The sequence below is a fragment of the Bison bison genome, unplaced genomic scaffold (assembly GCF_000754665.1).
Source record: "Bison bison bison isolate TAMUID 2011002044 unplaced genomic scaffold, Bison_UMD1.0 scf7180017863977, whole genome shotgun sequence".
Classification (NCBI taxonomy): Eukaryota; Metazoa; Chordata; class Mammalia; order Artiodactyla; family Bovidae; genus Bison; species Bison bison.
The window spans coordinates 177,802-197,646 of record NW_011494549.1 but is presented as its reverse complement, the minus strand read 5'-3'; the positions used below and the strand labels follow the sequence as shown (position 1 = coordinate 197,646).

The following is a 19,845-nucleotide window of genomic DNA, read 5'->3' as shown; positions in this document are numbered from 1 at the left end:
ATTGAAATTTCCATGGGGTGGTGCTGCAGAGGACTGTGGACCAGGGCACTAGGAACCATGGTTTTTAACAGCTGCATGGTTGATACTTGCTCTGTGTCTCAGCTTTGCCAGTCTCTGAGTGGGATAAACTCAACAGGTCCTTTGTTTGATGCTCCAAAAGGCTGGGGAAGCTGGTCACACCCATGCCCTTTCCTGGGGTGGTGAACTCTTCCTAGTCTGGGAGGTTTCTCTTGGTGCTGAGAAGAGCCTGCCTAGGGGATGGGAGATTGCAGACAAAATGAAGCTCTTTTTCCTTCCATTTCTGTGTGATTATTCTCAGGTTTTTGTCCCACTGAGTTGCTGAATTTTCTTAAGTAGACTCCTGAGCTCTCTCAGAACTGTTTATCTCTGCAGATATCTAATTGCTGGTCTTTGGGCGGGTGGGTGGGCGGATGGCGGCAGGGGCCTCCTACTTCACCATCTCGGTGATGTCAATTGAAAATGAGCTCTAGGAGTTATGAGGCTCCCTCCCAGGAAGGAAGGGACTGAGCGGGATCACATGACCACTTTTTAGGGACTTTGTACAATAGGCACCTTGCGGTGGATAGGCTTGATGTCCATGTACTTTAGAAGGACCTGGGAAGAAACCCAACTCTGATCATCTGTTCTTTTCACAAGCACTTCAGTCCCTTCTATGTGCCAGGCCCTGGGCACACAGAAGGCACCCTTTTCAAAGGACATCTCAGCCCAGCAGAGAAGACAAAGACAATACATGAATCAATGTGACCAATAGCAAAAGAAAGGCCAGGACAGAGACATACTGAAGCAGCGTGTGTCTGCGTGTGTCAGGAGTCAGGGCTGGGGACAGCTCCCAACTGTACCTGTCAGGACAAGGGGGCTTCAGCCTGAAAGACCTGGACAAACAGTGGGGTGCAGCATAGGTGAGGATAAGAAAACACAGTCCCTACAAAGGCACAGAGGTGATGAGAAATCAAGGGGCGTTCAGACAAACACAAGTGTCCTGTAAAAGCCCCATTTCCCCCAGGAAACAGGCACAGCATGAGGGCATATGACCAATGTTTATGACTACAGAAACCAATATGATGGCTTTTCTGATGCTGTAGACTTACCCAGAAATAATCATATCACAAAATTTCCTAATCAGTGTAAAATGATTTGAGGGCTCCTACCCAACATACATAAATCAGCAATTTTACTCTCATACAGTTAGCTGGCCCACAAATATTTAATAATCCAATTATTTATATGGTATTTTGGAATATGACATTTTTAGAAATTTAGCATTTTTTCTTATAATTTTTCTTAAAATGCTAGTTTTCCTTTAAAATGTAATTTACACATGACATCAAGAAATTAGAGAAGGGAGCTATCAGAGCACAGGCTATCTACTTTTCATCCAGTTCCCACAGGTGAAGGACAACATCCATCCTTTAGCATGAAGGAGCAAGCTGACATTCCTGCGGACTCAACCACATCATCCTTGGTTAGCGTTAAGTTCCACAAACGTGCACATCACGTTCGGTACATTCCTTCATGTGGACACACTGAGAAGAATTAATTGAGAGGGCCTTGCGTTACTGCAGTGGCAGGAGTGACGCTGAGAACGTCTTAACAACCAGCACGACAAGGGCTCCCGCTTCCGAGGCTGCACTGGCTGTGGGTGCAGGTTGGCTGCCCTGTGTCCCTCCTGAAGGTACACTGTCCTCTGGGCTGGAGACAGAACTTCCAGTACAATTAGCCACATGCTGGGAAGTCACCTCTAGTAATATTGGATAAAGGAGGTGTATCTTGCTTCTTCAATACATCTAGAAAAACAACTATATAATTCCAAGAAAAAAAACCATAACTATTCTTGGCTTGTAACAGTATCTCTTCTGAAGTTCCCAACGGTATATTGACAATAACAAATTTTACATATATATTCTTGTTGAGATGTATGCTGAACTATTTTTGGGTGAAATGACAGAGGTTTTGGATGTTTCCAAATACTACAGTGTAAAAAAGTGGGGCAAAGGTAGATAAAGCAAGACTGGCATAATGAATAGACAATTGTGGAAAATAGCTGATGTAGTGGTTCTATATGCTATTTTCTCCATACTTGTGTATGCTCAAAAACCCTAAAATTAAAAAAGAAAAAGGAAAACAACATAAATTCTATTTTAAAAGAAAAAATAGACTCCCTGATCACATTATTTTCTAGCAGTTAGTTTCTAACGTTAGGCCAACAATTTATTTCTAACATTGGCCAACAATTTATTTCTTCTTCCTGAACCTGGCAAGTTGAGTGCTCTCAAATAAATCCCTCTAAACATTTCTAAAAACAACTCCTTAAAGAAGTAAACATAATCAGGAAGCAACCAAGCAACAACTGGGACAAATCTGGACTGTTTTCAACTGATTAATAAAATCACTTTATAACTAGTACAAAAAATTATTTAAAATTTACAGGTGTTTTAAAGACTAACTTTCCCCTCTGAAAAAAAAGCAAAAAATAGGACAAATTTGACAGAAAATAAAGTACCATCTACTGTGTCACAGTATGAAATGCAAATCATTTAGATGACTAATTTTAGCATTTTCTTCATTCTGAATAATATTGATCTGCTAGGAATCAATGTTCTTACGATTTCAAGAACTCTTAAATTTTTAAGAACTCTTATTATTTTTCAATAAAACCATTACAGTATCCCAATTTGTAATGTTTTCATTCTCACTTAGATGCTGGACTGTGAAAAAATAAATTAAAATCTCAAGTCTAAATGGAGTGTAGAATTTTCTTCTAGGAAGACCGAGAAAATGCTTTTCTAGAAATGTAAATTAAGGACATCCTGCAAACATAACAAATTGTGGGAAATGTACACATTTAATAACATTCACTATTAGATATATTTGGTCTTTATCTCTGGTTCCTGACACAAAGCTCCTAAAAGACTAAGAATTTCCTGAGTTTTAGGGGTCCCTTTTGAGCACAGTTTATGCCAATGAAATGACTTCAGGGTCACCCTAGAGAGGTTCAGGGTGCAGCTGGTCACAAGAAAGATCTAAGGAAGTTTTAGCTCCACCCACTGACCTGAGAGAAGGGGTTGCTAGAGATTAAGAGCTAGAAAAAATCTTAAATAACAAGATTTGAGGAGCCTCTTGTTTGGTGAACAGGAAAACAGCCATGAGCCAGGAGGGTGGGGCACCCCAAACTCCATGGGGACAGAGGTTCTTGTGCTCGGGACCCTTCCAGGCCTGGCCCTATGTGCTTCCTCATCTGCTGTTCATATGTAGCTTTTGTAATAAACCAATAATCTCATGGGCTTCCCTGGCGGCTTAGCGGTAAAGAATCCGCCTGAAATGCAGGAGCCATGGGTTTGATCTCTGGGTTGGGAAGATCCCCTGGAGGAGGGCAAGGCAACCCATTCCAGTATTCTTGCCTGAAGAATCCCATGGACAGAGGAGCCTGGTGGGCTACAATCCATAGGGTCGCAAAGAGTCAGGCAAGACTGAAGCGACTTAGCACACACCATAATCTCATAAGGAAACTTTCAGTTCTGTGAGCTGCTCTAGGAATTAATTAAACCCAAGGAGTGGGTCATAGGAACCTCAGGTTTCGGGCCGGCTGGGAAAGCACATGTGACACCCTGCACCTGTGACTGGCCTAGAATGTGTTGGTTTGGGTGGTGGTGGGTGTTGACACAGGCTTTAACTTGTGCGATCTGATGCCATTTCCAGTAGACAATGTCAAAACAGAACCCATCTGGTGTCAGAAGAATCAGAGGATTGGCTGGTGGTAGAAAACACTCCAGGGACCAAATACCACATCTCTCCTCTTCATTTTTTCCTAAAGGCTTTTATTACGAACCACCATGGTTTGGTTCTCCAGCAAATTTTATTGGTCAAGGGATGTGGAATTATATGCAATACCTGGGGTTTAAATTAACAGGCTCACTTATAAACCAACATTTATCTTATTTTTTTAAAATTCTGCTTTTGCATAAACTGATGTAGTCAAACAGACATGCTCCTACCCCATGCAAAAAGCTGTTCAAAAATGAGCAGCTTGCAAACCCACTGTTAACAAGACACTGAATCAAACATTCTTCCAGTGAGGTCCAAGAAGCAGATCAGTCTGAGAATTTGCTTCATATTCTGACTTTTCAAAATCAAATATTCAAGATATAAAGAAGCAAAATTAAAATATCTAAAACAGTTACATCTTGATATTTTTATCCAAGTCACTTCCAGAGTTTGTAGTGCTTCTGTGCTCCATTGGTTAAAACAAAACAACAAAAGCAGTAGGCAGCTTCCAACATAAAGGTAATCAAATTTATCAGTTTGAGCTAAAAGTCACAGTGGAAGAACACATGTAAGGTGAAGAATGCTATTTAAACCTTTCAGTTTTAAATAGTACTGTATTTTAGCTTTAAAGAAAAGTTCTATTATATATTTTTGCATAAACATTTTAAAATATTAGAACGAGTCTTTGTAATACAATATACATTAACTCATGTGAATTAAAAACATGTCAACTTGATAACTGTTGTAAGGCATTTAAGTATTTAGCAAAAGTGTACAGAAATTTCTTAGAGGTGTCCCTTTAATATTAACTTTAGTGGGTGTCCTTAAAATGAACGCAAAACAAAAGACTAAAAAGGAGGCAGTGATGCTGTAATACTGAATCCCAGAAAAAGCACAGTAACAAAAATGTGTTTTCTAACAGGAAGACCAGATGATCAGCAAACTGGGACCAGGTAAACAGCCCTGGTACAGCTACTGCACTGACCAATGCTGAGAGTCGCATCTGTTGCCTAGGAAGTTTGGTGAAAGGTACCAGCATCCTTAGTGCCTGAAACACATCAGGTGCTCGGTTCTACTTCCTGAACTGAGTTGATGAAGATGCTTTAAAATCAGAGTGCTAGACAGTTCATGAGAAAATTTCATTTATCATTTTATTTCAGTATGTGACTAAATTCTGATCTAGTATTTCCAGTGTGGCTCATGTAACACCTTGTGGACTGTGGTAAATGGAATTAACTAAGTATTGCATCGGCCATCAATGCCAGAATCTCTGAATATCAGGTCACAAACATAACCAACTGTGCAACATAACCAACATAATGATCAGAGCACACCTCACAATGAACAGATTTTAGTTCAGACGATTAAAAAAAAAAAATAAAGTATTAGACTGCATTTAGTGCAGTGCTCTATCATACTGTACGTCAGATACCATGCTGTGGAGATGCACTGGACGAGCGTATGTACAGTACACAGCCAGGATCCAAACCAGGGTGAAAGGGCGAATATGGGACAGAACACTTTTACATACGTGTATACATTTAATGGTCTCGTCCACTGAACTGGATTTATTATACAGTTTGCTGTGCCACATCTACTAGCTTGTATAATATACCAAATTATTATTATTATTATTTTTTGCACAAAGATCTACTTCCATATAAAGTAGAAAAAGATGGTGGTTAAAAAAAAACCTTCTTCTTCAAGCTTCAATAATTGTGTCCCAAATACCACTGTATGAATACCTAAAAAATATTAAGAACGATTTAGAAATATGCATAATTATAAATGTCCAAACATAGCTTAAAGTCACAAAGGGAACCAGTGAACACTTCCAACTTTTATTTAAGCTTACTTATGCCCATTGCCTGGAGAATCCCAGGGACGGCGGAGCCTGGTGGGCTGCCGTCTATGGGGTCGCACAGAGTCGGACATGACTGAAGCGACTTAGCAGCAGCAGCAGCAGCAGCAGCAGCATGCCTATTAGATAATGTTGACTATACATAAAAAAGAGGAAGCTTTATAAAGTTAAAATATCAATTTGCAAATTTTATAAATAAGCCTTAGCTAGAGGCACATTCTATTAGACTTCAACTAACCCAAGAAAGACTCGTCACTGACATGAAGGCAGGAGAGTCTCTAACCCAATCATTGCTATCAACTTTCCTTTCTTTCTGAGCAAGAGCATAAGGATTTCCTACAAATTATTTCAAGCAGAATATCTAATTTTTTTTTAATAGGGAAGGTTTATGCTAGCATTTTGTTCCATATTTTCCCTGTTTGTTCTATGTCCTTTTTCCTTCTTTTACTGTCTTCTTTCAGATTATTTAGAGTAATTATGTGTTTATTCCATTTTAATTCCCATATTGATTTAAATTTGCCAAAACTCTTTGTTGTGTTGTTTCAGTGGTTGCGTTAGGTTTTTTTTCTTAAGATTTAATTTTTTTTAGTGCAGTTTTAGGTTCCCAGTAAAACTGAGGAGGAAACAATTATATACAGTTCCCAAACACCACCCCCCCACCCCGCCCCCCAACCCTCACACATATACAGCCTCCTCCACTATCAGCATCCCGCCAGCTGGTACATTGTTACAGGTGATGAACCTACACTGACACATAATAATCACCCAAAACCCATAGTTAAACCACAGTTCACTCTTGTAGATTCTATGGGTTTGGACAAATACAGGAAGACATACATTCATTCCTCTCATCCCCAGTCTTTACACTGTCTCCATAGTTTTGCCTTTTTCAGAATGTCACATAGTTGCAATCAGGTAGCATGTAGCCTGGCTGGCTTCTTTTACTTAGTTATATGCGTTGAAGGTTCTTCTTTCATTTAGTTATATGCATTGAAGTTATATGCTAAGTCTTTTTATGGCTTGATAGTTCATTCCTTTTCAGTGCTGAATGATATTCCATGGTCTGGATGGACCATGGTTAACCCATTTGCCTTCTGAAGTACATCCTATTTGTTTGCAAGTTTTGGCAATTATGAACAATGCTGCTATAAGCATCCATGTGAGGGTATTTGTGTGGACATGAGTTTTCAAATACTTTGTGTAAATACCAAGCAGTGAGACTGTGGATTATATAGTAAGAATATGCTTAGTTTTATAAGAAAATGTCAAACTGTCTTCCAAAGTAGCTGCACCATTTTGTACTCTTACCAGCAATGAAAGAGAATTTCTATTGCTCTACATCCTCACCAGCATTTGCTGCTATCACTGTCTTAGATTTTGGCCATTCTAAAAGGCTTGTAGTCACAGCTCATTTATGAAGTATCTTTTCCTGTACTTACTGCCGTCTGGATACCTTCCTTGGCAAGGTATCTGTTAAGAACTCCAGTGTTCTTGGCTGGAGAATCCCAGGGACAGGGGAGCCTGGTGGGATGCCATCTATGGGGTCGCACAGAGTCAGACACGACTAAAGTGACTTAGCAGTAGCAGCAGCAGTGACAGCTCATTTATGAAGTATCTTTTCCTGTACTTACTGCCATCTGGATACCTTCCTTGGCAAGGTATCTGTTAAGGTCTTTGGTCCATTTTTAAATTGGGTTTGTTTTCTTTCTTACTGCTGAGTTTTAACAATTCTTTGTATATTTACCATAACAATTATCAGATATGTCTTTTGTAAACAGTTTGTCCTGGTGTGTAGCTTGTCTACCAATTCCGTTGACACTGTCTTTTGTAGAGCAGAAGTTTTTCCTTTTCATGAAGTTCAGCTTACCAATTATTTCTTTCATGGATTGTATCTTTAGTGTTGTATCTAAAAAATCATCAAAATACTCAAGGACATCTACCTTTTCTCTCATTTTATGTTCTATGAGTTTTATGATTTTGCATTTTACTTTAGATCTATGACTCATTTTGAGCTAGTTTTTGTAAAGGGTATAAGGTCTGATGTCTAGATTCATTTTTTGCATATGGGTGGCCAATGGTTTCAGGACCGTTTGTTGAAAAGACTATTTCTGCTTCACTGTTACTGCCTTTGCTCCTTTGTCAAACATCAGGGTATGGGTCTATTTCTGGGCTCTCTATTCTGTCCCACTGATGTCTTATTTCACCAATACCATACTGTCTTGACTACAATAGCTCTACAGTGCTTTGAAGCTGGGTAGTGACAGTCCTTCAATTTTGTTCTTCTCGCTCAGTACTGTGTTGGCTATTAGGGGTCTTTTGTCTTTTCTCCACATAAACTTCAGAATCAGTTTGGTTTTCCTCATACAGATGTTGTTAAGAGTTCTGCCTAAGTATTTCCCTTTTGGGGAAACTAACGTAAATGGTATTGTGTTTTTCAGTTCAGATTGCACTTGTTCACTGCTGGGATACAGAAAAGTGACGGACTTTTGTATATTAATCTCGTATCTTCAACTGTGCTATTAATGTATAATCACTTATATGGGGGTTTGTGGATTCTTTCGGATTCTCTACATAATCATGTCATCTGCCAGCAAAGTTAGTTAATTTCTTCCTTCCCAATCTGTATACCTTTTATTTCCTTTTCTTACTGCATCAGCTAGGACTTCTGGTTTGATGCTGAAAAGGAGTGCTGACAGGGCACAATCTTGCCTTGTACCTGATATTGATTTTGATATTTGGCAAAACTAATACAATTATGTAAAGTTTAAAAATAAAATAAAATTAAAAAAATAATAAATAAATAAATAAATAAAAGGCAAGCTCCAACTTTCTCCCCATTAGGTCTGATTTTAGACTTTACTAGGTTGAGGTGATTCCCCACTATTCCTAGTTCACTGAGAGTTCTCATTGCAAAAGAATATTGGAACTTGTCAACTGATTTTTCTACATCTCTTGATGAAATCATGTGATTTTTGTTCCCTGTTGATGTGATGATTACATTAATTGATTACGGAATGTTGAACCAGTCTTGTATATCTGGGATAAATCCCACTTGGAAGTATGTAATTCTTTTTATACATTGCTGGATTCAATCTACTATTGTGTTGAGAATTTCTGTGTTTACAGAATCTATGTTTACAGGAGATACTAGTTTATAGTTTTCTTTTCTTGTAATGTCTCTGTCTGGCTTTGGGATTAAGATAACAGTGGCCTCATAGAATGCGTTACAAAGTGTTCTGTCTGCTTTTGTTCTGTGAACAAGACTACAGAGACCTAGTATAATCTCTTCTTTAAATGTTTGGAAGAAGTCACCAGTGGAGCCACCTGGGTCTGGTACGTTCTGTTTTGGAAGGTTACTAGTTATTGGTTCAAGTTCTTTAAAACAGATATAGGCCTTATTCACATTATCTGTTTCTTCTTGTGTGAGTTTTGGCAAATTCTGTCTTTGACAGAATTGGTTTATTTCGTCTACGTTATCAAATTTTTGGGCACAGAGTTGTTCATAGTGTTCCTTTATTATCCTTTCAACGTCCATAGAATCTGCAAGTGATGTCCCTGCTTTCATTTCTGATATTAGTAGTTTATATTGGGTTTTTTTTTTTTTTTTTTGGCCTGGCTAGTCATTGACTTTACTGTATTTTTTCAAGGAACCAACTTTGGTTTCACTAAATTTTTTCTATTGATTTCCTGATCTAATTTTTATTATTTCTTTTCTTCTTTCTACTTTGGATTTCATTTGTTCTTCTTTTTCTAGTTTTTTATGGAGGACACATATGATTATATTTAGATCTTTCTTCTTTTCTAATACATGCCTGCAATGCTACAAATTTTACTCTAAGTACTATTTGTGTTGAATCTCCCCCAAATTTTGATAAGTTGTGTTTTTTTCATTTAGTTCAAAATACTATTAAATTTCTCTTGAGACTTCTTCTTTGACCCATTTATTATTTAGAAGTATGCTCCAGTACTCTTGCCTGGAAAATCCCATGGATGGAGGAGCCTGGTAGGCTGCAGTCCATGGGGTCGCTAAGAGTTGGACACGACTGAGCGACTTCCCTTTCACTTTTCACTTTCATGCATTAGAGAAGGAAATGGCAACCCACTCCAGTACTCTTGCCTGGAGAATCCCAGGGACGGGGGAGCCTGGTGGGCTGCCGTCTATGGGGTCGCACGGAGTCGGACACGACTGAAGCAACTTAGCAGCAGCAGCAGCATGCTGCTTAATACTCACATTTCTGGATTTCCCAGTTATCTTCCAACTACAGATTTCTAGTTTTATTCCACTGTGCTCTGATAGAAGACATGGAATGACTTCTGTTCTTTTAAATGTCTTCAGGTGTGTTTTATGGCCTAGGGTGTGGTCTGTTTTGATGAGTGTTCCATGTGAGCTTGAGAAGAATGTGTATTCCACTGCTGAGAATAAACTTTTAGTTATGCAATCACCTCTCCTTTTCCTAATGCACCTTCAAAAAGCAACGACAACCTCCCCTTTTAAGCCTGTGTAGGGCTCTGGGTGGGAAACAGAGGACAGGTCTGAGGGCGACAGGACTGCTGCAATGTGGGCACCTACCTGCGCGCCTGAGCTGCCTCAGCAGCCACACTCCTGCGCGCTCGGGGCCTGGGCACGGCGCGGGGACCGCAGCTGTCTCAAGGCCGCATCTCCGTACTGGATACCTGAGCCCATTCTTTCTGGGTCCAGCTCACCTGAGGATCAAGTAAATCTTTAGAAAAAGTTTTTATGTTTCTGTGATCCCCAAAATATATTAAGTGAAAACCACAAAGTGCAGACACTATATATATAAAACATTATTTTGAATAAAAAGGAAAAATACACACATATTTGCTTACATGGGCATAAAAATATCTTTGGATGGGTACATAAACTGGTAATTGTAGCTGACTTCAAGAAAGAGCTCTAGATGCTAGGGGATAGGAGAGGAGGGAAATAGAGGGTGACTTTCATTGTATCCTCTTTACTTGAATCTGGAATTATGTGAATATATTATGTATACAAAAAGCATTGAAATGAAACCACAAAGATACCATTCTTTACTATGAGACCGGTAAAGACCCAAACATGATAATACACCCTGTGGACATGGCTTTAGTGAAATAAAACACCTTCATTCATACTAGTGGGATGATAAACTGCCTCAAGCTTGAAAGGAGGAATATGACAGCCTCTACATAAATTCCAAATGCCTATGTTCTTTGACCCAACAACTCCATTTCTGGGAATTTATCTTACATATACACTCACACACATGTGAAATGATATACAAAAGGTTATTTACTGCAACGTTGTTTGTAACATCTGGCAACAACTCAAATGTCCAAAGCAGACTGGTTAGGTAAATTATGGCAATATACCAAATTGAATATTACACATACACGCGTATGTGGACGTCTCTAATACTGACTTGTAATGATGGGTAGGCACAGTAAGTGCAGAATGTATAGTATGCTAACCTTTCTGTATAAAGTGGTAGAGAAAATAAAGGTTTTTGAACCATATGAATATACTGCCTATTTAGAAGATTACAATGAAAAAGTACTGCTGAAGAATTCTAACACATCTGTATATTTTTTTCACTTGATGTAATTATGATTTTGATGGTTTTAGGAGAAAAAGATCTTGAAAGTTTTATGTGTGTTAACTTATATGCACTGTCTTCATGGGTGGATACCAAAGGGGGAAGGTAATCTAAATAAGTTGAGCCTGATTGTACTCAACACAATGCCAATTTTAATGTTAACTACTTATGCTACAGGCTCTTTAAAAAAGTAACAGTACTGTACCAAGTTGAGTAACTATTTTGTTGCTATGTTCAGACCAAAAGCCCACAGAGGGATGGAGCACCCCTCTTTCTGCTGAGACCAGAGGTCTGGGCCCCAACACTCTCCCACCACCTTCCCTGCCCCACCCTCTCTGTCAGTTCCCCTCTCACCTTCTCTCCCTTACCTTCCTCTCTCTTCTCCCTCAGCATTTACAGGTGCTAAGACTTCTTCCACTCCTGAAACCTCTCATGTTAAATTAACCCTCTGCCTCCTCCTCCAGGGAGGCACCCAGGCTCTGCTTCCTCATCTCCTCTGTGCTCAGTTGCTCCATCTCCTCCCTGCATCATTCTTCTGGTAAAGATGACTAGTGACTTCCTCTTGCCCACCCCAGGGACACTTTTCAGCGCCAATCTTAGCTTACGAGACTTTCCTCCCATGTATTTGATAATGAACAACCTTCTGGTTGAATGTGGGCACAGGTGACACTCATGTTCCTGGGTATCTTCCTGTATCTCTGACCTTTCGCCCCCTTCTCTCATCCTTCCATCCAAGGCTCTGTTCTGGGCCACTGCTCTGCCCATTCTTCACTGCTCTCTGCGGGATCACATTCCTTCCCCAGGTGCACCTACTCCTATAGACCGACGGCTCCCAAGTGGGCACCACCAGCTGGGTTCTTCCCACAGGTTCCTGGATGACGCCCTGTGCCTGTTCCAGTGATGCCACCCAGGGAACATTTCAAAACACAACCATCCTGATTCGCATGAACTGGCTTCTCCTCTGGTTCTGCCATCTCATCACTGAGCTATCCAGCTGTGACACGGAGTTACCTGTGGCTCCTCCCCTCTTCTGATCCCTGCTCTTCCAATACCCCACAAAGTCAAAAGGCCCTGCCCTGCTATTTAGCATCTGAGTCAGGATGCCACTGCCAACATGTTTCTTAGATTCATCTATGTCTCTTCATCTCTGCTTCCACATCCTTGTTACAGCTTTAATCAGGCATCTTTTCTTGAATTACTCAAACATGCCTCGGTTGGTATCCTGGCCATCAGTCCTGGGCTCCCTTTGGTCTGTCACTGATGTGAATGCCTACACACATGATGTGTCTGCAGCCACAACCTGACCATATCACTCTCTGCCTCCCACCCTCGAGTGGCTTCTCAGCCCTACGGCAGTGGTCCTCTATCTTGGACGAATATGAGAATCACACGGGACAGTTTTTTAAAATGATGATGCTGAGATTTTAATTCAGCATCTCCAGAGGTGGGGCCTAGAATTAAAAGTTGTATGTATCCCAGGCGACTCTTGCGTCCAGCCAAGGTGGAGACTCAGTCACCCACGGAGCAAAGTTCGAGCCTGGGTGAAGCTCACTGGCCTGGCTGCTGCCTCTCCTCAGTTTTCTCTCCTGCCATTCTCCACTGTGGTCTTTCTCTTCTAGTAACTGCAACTTTCCCCCCAATCTCCATGTATGCTGCCCCTCTGATGGCCTACCCTCCTTCCCGCCCTCATGCCCGGTTCCTCCTGCTCACACTTTGAAAGCCTGAGCTCAGTCAGTGTCTCTTCCTAGAAGCTCTTCCTGATATCACCTCCTAAACAAGCAGGCTCTCCTTTGTGTGGCCCCAAGATCCGGTGTACTTCTCAGTTACTGCAGTCACCACACTGTGTTATAATTATATTTTGAGTGTTTCCCTTGAAAGACAGTTTCTTGAGGGCAAGGGTTGGGATTAATTTACTTTTGTATCCTAGCACCTGAAAAGAATAGGAATTCAGTTAAATGAATCAATTAAAAATGTAATGCCCACATGTGATTTTGGTGATATTTAAATAAAAATTAACTCTAATAAATGATTACATATTATTTTGTCAGCTGCCTATAGTAGGGTTGTTTTAAACTTATTTTCACTGAAGCAACAAGTAGAACAATAATGAGACAGGTTATTACTGTGACATGCTCAGTCAGCTTCAGAAACAAATTTTCCACGATGCCTGATCTGTAACCAGCAGCATTAAGCGAGGTGCCCATAACTCATTTCCCGTCACACAGCTGCTTCCCTGCCACCACACAGCTGAAGAAGTCCCTGCGAAGGAGGCCTGGGCTTCCACCTCCAGGGCAGACAAGACCTTCAAACCCCTAAGAGGCCACTGCAGGTCGGCAGGTAGAGAGAGGAAACTCCATGACCAAATCACTCCTGGAAATACTGAAAAGTGACACTACTGAGCTAGAGAGGAGAATGTGCTAAAGCAAAGTTTATTAATGGGAAGTTCTTACCTGATTCAATTTTGTTAAGTATTTTTCTTGCACACTGTACAAAGGCCTCTTCCACGTTCTCCCCTGTTAGTGCACTCGTTTCCAGAAACATCAGCTCTAAAATCAACATCAAACAAAACATGAAGCCATATTTAGAAGATAATCACAATTATTCAACTCATAACTACATGCTTAATATATTATTCTCTTAGCAGACAAAATAGAATTTTGTCCTTATAACCAGGTATTTCTGCAAATATAAAATCAATAAATGTCAATACATACATATTTTTTAAGTCTTAAAAGAATTCCAACTTTTTCTGAAAAGTAACTAGCAGTGTGTGCTAGCACTGTGTTGAAGAAGAAATTAAGCAAGCAGGACGCTGGTAGGGAAGCAGGCTGGCTGAAGGCACCCAGCTGCTGACATGAGACAAAGCAGCAACTTCCGTTCCAACGGGCTTCAGGTCACCACAGATACAGCCTGCAAGTGCTGGCATCTGGGGCCACATGGTGTGTGGTCCCTGACAGTGAGAGATCTTATACGAACGAGCCCTCCGCTTTCCACTGGGCAGTCACTCACCCAGGGGAAGGCCTCTCTCCTTGCTTTTGTGAGCAAACCACAACCTCCCCAAACACATGTTTCCTTATTAGTAAAAATGAGTGCATGTAAATGATAGAGAAATTCCTTTTGAACATTAAAATTCTAAGCTTACATATTTCTAAACAGCTTCTTTACAAACTCATAACGGCTTATGTTTTTATTGCATGCTTATTTTCTTAGTAGAAAACCTGTTTGTCCCACTGAAAGTTGCTATTAGCGGTATTTTATTTCCTGACTGGTTCTAAAAATTAAAGTTATTTTAAAATGTCTGAATTCTCGTCATTCTGCTGTCTATAAGGAATCATTCATTTTATATATCATCCTTATGTATTCTAAATAAAAATTCAGCAAGTTTCAAAGGCATCTTTAGCCAAATGACTTAAATTTAATGTAAGCAAAATAAAGCCAGTAAGTCCAGTATCTCATCTACTGCTTCACTTTCTATTTAGAGCTAATATTTCACCAACTTAGCTTCAAATTTCATTTTAAAAATGATAACATCATCTGATTACGGCCTTTAAAAATTGTTATAATTTTCACTTCAAACCAAGAGCTGTGATATTAAAGATCCTAAACTGAAACACCATCACAATGCAGAGAGATTAGCTTTTATCATCATAGCAACCTCTGCAGGCACAATGCAACAGGGTGAAAATATGCTAAATATCTAAATGTCTAATAAAAACAACAGGAGGTTTCACACTCCCTAAATACAGCTTCATCTTAAACCTCCAGTAGCTGTGATTGGTCAAAGGCCACTTGCCATTTTCCTGAGCAAATCGGGAGGCCTCCAGGAAAGTGACTTCCCGATCGGTGTCCAAGTCCTTCTTGTTCCCGCAGAGGATGATGACGATGTTCTGGCTCGCGAGCATTCGGGCATCTGTTAACCAATTAGTAAGCGCATTGTAGGTTTCTCGGCTGCGTAATATAAGATTGTGAGAACAGTACATGTATTTTATAAAGCTAGCAACTCTTTCCAGTCACTCACACCACTCAGACCGCCTCTACACACGCAGGGCAGTGCCCACAACCTTCAAAGCGCTCAGAGGACCTGGGTGCCCCAAGAGCATACCACATGCTAAGGGTGTGTTCCGCCTTGTTTCCAGGGCGATGCCACAGCGAGTCAGCTTGCCACCTGTTGTTTCCCCAAGCAGGGTGCAGTATTTACTGGGGTCTTGGTTCACACAACATGCGAGCAAGACCTAAGGCTAACTGCTGTCACTCGACGAATCCGTGCAACATGATGGTCCTTTGTTTCACAGGAATTTATCACACTGATTCTCTGTGACACACTCTTATCATCTCCCATTTACACGAGAAACCTGAGGCCCAGAGAGACTAGTTAAGTTGCCCAAAGTCACACACGCAGAGCCAGGACTTGACCAGGTCTGTCTGCCTCCAGGACTGTGTTCAGCTCTTATCTAAGGGCAAAATCCTCGTATGTTCTAAGGACCGACCAAGGAACTGAATTTTTAATTAAATTTAATTGTGAAACCAAGGTGACAGCTACATGCAGGACAGTGCACTCAGATCCTTAAGATGGGCCAAGAGCTTTATAGGAACTAATTTAACCACCCAACAGCCTCACGAGTATTATGTGGTCATCATGACTCAGTGGAACAGACAAGGAAACTACAGTCCAGAGGGCTCACACTGCTTTGGGACAGGAACCAGGATTTGAACTCAGGCCATCGCAGCATAGAGCCCGTGCTTGATGGAGGACAATTACTAACAATTTACCACATGCAAAGCTTCAAGCTGTGAACCTTAAGGAAACACAATGACACTGGAGATACTTTATCCGTCTGAAACTTGGGAACATGTTTCACATGGTAAAGGGGTGCTCTGAAAACCTGCAAGACCCTCAGGGAAAGGGCGGAAGGTCTTGCTGAGTCCCACCTCTGCTGTCTGCTGACACACCAGCGGCCTATGGGGAGGTGCAGACCCCAGGGAGCACAGGCTGAGCAGGGGTGTTATTACCTGGTAATGTCGTAGACGAGCAGTGCCCCCGCTGCACCTCTATAGTAGCTTCTTGTCACAGACCTGGAAGAGTTACAGGCTTTTACTTTCACGGGAGCAGAGCCCTTGCTCACGAGCAGCAGCCTCCCATGCAAAACACCCATTTTTTGCCTTGACAACTGCAATACAATGACAGATACCGCTCTAAAGAGAAATGATACACTGACATTTGAAAGCAGACACAAAGGGCTGTTCTGTCCAAAACAGTATCACAGTATTGATAAGGAGGTGGGGCCATGAGGCTGGGGATGAGTGTGCCCCTCATGGAGTGGGGGAGGCCCCCGCAGAACTGAGGGGACCTTTGAGAACATGTAGGGGAAAGACAGGAAGGCGGCAGCAAGACTACAGCGCCCGAGGCCCTCAGTGGCTCCTCTGCTTGCGTGGGGTCCATGTCTTCCAGGGCACGGGCCATCGCACGCCCTGCCCCAGGCCCAGCGGTGCAGCTCATGCTCCCTCCCTCCTGGGGGCACACCAGTCTGAACTGAGTGCCCACCCAGGTACATCACGTCCATTCTCACAACCTCCAGGAGTCTTCCTTCAGTAAGCACTCGCCTGAATCATGACTCTTTCCCTGTTAATTAGATTTTCCCAGGGGCAGAATAAAATATGCTTGGCACTTCCCGTCTTGAACAAGCATGGTGCAGGCAGCAGGATGCTCCTGCTACTGTTCCAAAGGGGATTCTTTTGTACCCAGACTTCTCAGTAGCTGCTTCACCAGTGCCTCTTCCTCCTTCTCTTCCATGACACAGTCCATCTGGGCCACACAGCTTCACGGACAGATGACCCAGTGCCACCTGCCCTTCCCCTCTACCTTGGCCCCTGCTTCCTCCCTCTGCTCCACAGCCCACTCCGTGTTGTATCACTGGAGACACTCTGATTTCACTCTCATACTTAATGGAGAGTCTGGCTGAGTGTACAATTTTAGGTTGGAAAAAAATTTTCATGTTGAGTTTTGAAGTCAAGGTTGTAATTATCTTCCAGCTTTCAACTGCTGCTGAAAAGCCCAGTGCAATGGTCATAGTGATCCTTGAGATGTGCCTGCTTTTCCCTCTCAGAATCTCTGGTATCTCCAGCCCACCTCTGGCGTTCTGAGATTTCACATGGCAGACCCTGGCCTCATCTGTGTTTGGTGTAAGATGGAATTTTATAGACTCATTTCCTTCCGTGGAAAATCTTCAACTGTTGCTTTTATTCTTTCGTCTCCTCCTCTGCCTTCAGGAAGGCGTTACTGGTCAGGTCTTGGCCTTCCTGGACTAACTCTGGATGATCCTCTATGTTGTCTCTTCTCTTTCTCACCTTGAGTTTATTGTTTAACTTTCTGGAAGAGTATTACTCTATTCAATACATGATTTTAATTTCTCTTTTTAAATTTAAATTTTATTTCCTTGATGCAACCTTTACTCTTACTTGTGAGGACATAGTAGTTTTTAGTTTTTGTCTATTCCCTGAAAGTTCTTACTTATTTTGGGCTCTTTCTTTTATTTTAGAAGCTTTCTTCACATATCTGGTGATCCATGGATCATTTATATTGAGCAAGGAATACCAACGTGTAAAAGATGCTCTTTATGTGTGGGATTGGGGGGCTCCACTGTGAGATGGCTGGACAGAGATTGGGCTATTTCACTGGGGAAATCAAAATGTTAGTACCTTTAAGCCTTTTCCTTGTGGCTGTTTTTCTGTGGAGAAGAATCATTTCCTCTGCCTGAGACACACACACCTGGCTGTCAGTAACTAAGAGGATGTGGGGGAAGAGATAAGGGTCAGCAGCTTTCAATTAACTCCCATCCTTCTAGTCCTTGCTTCACTTACCCCTGCCCTCTAATGGGCCCCTACTTTTAGTTTTTTCAGGAATCTCCACACTGTTCTCCTTAGTGTCTGCACCAACTTACATTCCGGCCAGCAGCATAGGAGGGTTCCTTCCTTTCCACACCTTCCTCAGCATTTGCTGTTTGTAGATTTTTTGTGATGGCCATTCTGACAAGTGTGAGGTGATATCTCACTGTAGTTTTGATTTGCATTTCTCTAATAGTTAGCAATGTTGAACATTTTTTCATGTGCCTATTGGTCCTCTGTATGTCTTCTTTGGAGAAATGCCTATTTAGGTTTTCTCCCCATTTTTTTGATCGGGTTTTTAAAATATTGAACTGTATGAGTTTGTGTATTTTGGAATTTAGTAATCCCTTGTCAGTCGTATCATCTGCAAGTATTTTCTCCCAGTCTGTAGGTTGTCTTTTTGCTTTGTTTATGGTTCACTTTGCTGTGGAAAAGCTTTTAAGTTTAATTAGGTCCCATTTTTAAAATTTTTGCTTTTATTTCCATTATTTTAGGACATGGATCCAAAAAAATACTGCTGTGACTTATATCAGAGAGTATTCTACCTCTGTTTTCCTGTAGAAGTTTTATAGTATCTGGTCTCACATTTAGGTCTTTAATCCCTTTTGAGTTTGTTTTTGTGCACAGTGTTAGAGAATGTTTTAATTTCATTCTTTTACGTGAGGCTGTCCCCTTTTCCCAGCACCACTTATTGACGAGACTGTCTTTTCTCTGCTGTATATTCTTGCCATCTTTGTGGAAGGTTAACTGTGTGGATTTACTCCTAGGCTCTCTGTTCTGTTCTGTTGATCCACATGTCTGTTTCGGTGCAATGCCATGCTGCTTTGATTACTGTAGCTTTGTATTCTTGCTTGAAGTCTAGTTATGATACTTTTTGAAGCAAACAATTATTAAGCATTTAAAATACTATACCTGACTTTTTAAGTGAAATTCTTGCACTAGGATTGAATTTTATTTAACTGAATTTTGAAATTGTGAATATCTTTTGTTTGACTTTGTGTACTAACTCAAAAAACACAACCAGAATATTAATCTACTTTCCTGCTTTAGCAGTTATTAGTTGTTGTTTAGTGTTTAAGTTGTGTCTGATTCTTTTGTGAACCCATGAATTGTAGCCTGCCAGGCTCCTTTGTCTATGGGATTTTTCCAGGCAAGAATACTGGAGTGGGTTGCCATTTCCTTCTCCAGGGGATCTTCCCTACCCAGGGATTGAACCCACACCTCCTGCAGGGGGATCGTTTACCACTGAGCCCACTTCAGTAGTTATGGAATATCAAACACGGAACTTATCTGCAGTGATCTGGCAGTTATTATTCCAAATTTTGATTATGACTTGAGTGTAACGAAAGTGCTAAGGAGAGAATATTTTGTGGACTGTTTTCAGTTCAGTTCAGTTGCTCAGTCATGTCTGACTCTTTGCGACCCTGTGAATCACAGCATGCCAGGCCTCCCTGTCGTTTACCCAAACTCATGTCCATCGAGTCAGTGATGCCATCCAGCCATCTCATCCTCTGTTGTCCCCTTCTCCTCCTGCCTCCAATCCCTCCCAGCATCAGAGTCTTTTCCAATGAGTCAACTCTTCGCATAATGTGGCCAAAGTATTGGAGTTTCAGCTTTGGCATCAGTCCTTCCAATGAATGCCCAGGACTGATCTCCTTCAGAATGGACTGGTTGGATCTCCTTGCAGTCCAAGGGACTCTCAAGACTCTTCTCCAACACCACAGT

At 41.3% G+C, this 19,845-nt stretch overlaps 2 protein-coding genes across 2 annotated transcripts in view; both read right to left on the bottom strand.

Moving 5' to 3' along the window:
- Window positions 1-3,819: 3,819 nt before the first annotated feature.
- The window catches only part of RAB4A (RAB4A, member RAS oncogene family), a 105,258-nt gene continuing 89,232 nt past the window's right edge, over window positions 3,820-19,845 (bottom strand). The window contains exons 7-11 of the mRNA XM_010833960.1: window positions 16,249-16,311; window positions 15,032-15,186; window positions 13,689-13,784; window positions 10,215-10,348; window positions 3,820-5,528 (exon numbers count right to left, since the gene is read on the bottom strand). Coding sequence (XP_010832262.1) covers window positions 10,233-10,348; window positions 13,689-13,784; window positions 15,032-15,186; window positions 16,249-16,311 — 430 coding nt within the window. The 3' untranslated portion in view covers window positions 3,820-5,528; window positions 10,215-10,232. The remainder of the gene's footprint in view (window positions 5,529-10,214; window positions 10,349-13,688; window positions 13,785-15,031; window positions 15,187-16,248; window positions 16,312-19,845) is intronic.
- On the bottom strand, window positions 4,031-5,648 carry SPHAR (S-phase response (cyclin related)). Its single transcript, XM_010833961.1, is given in 3 exon segments — window positions 4,031-4,179; window positions 4,182-4,325; window positions 5,639-5,648. Coding segments are annotated over 3 exon segments (303 nt in total).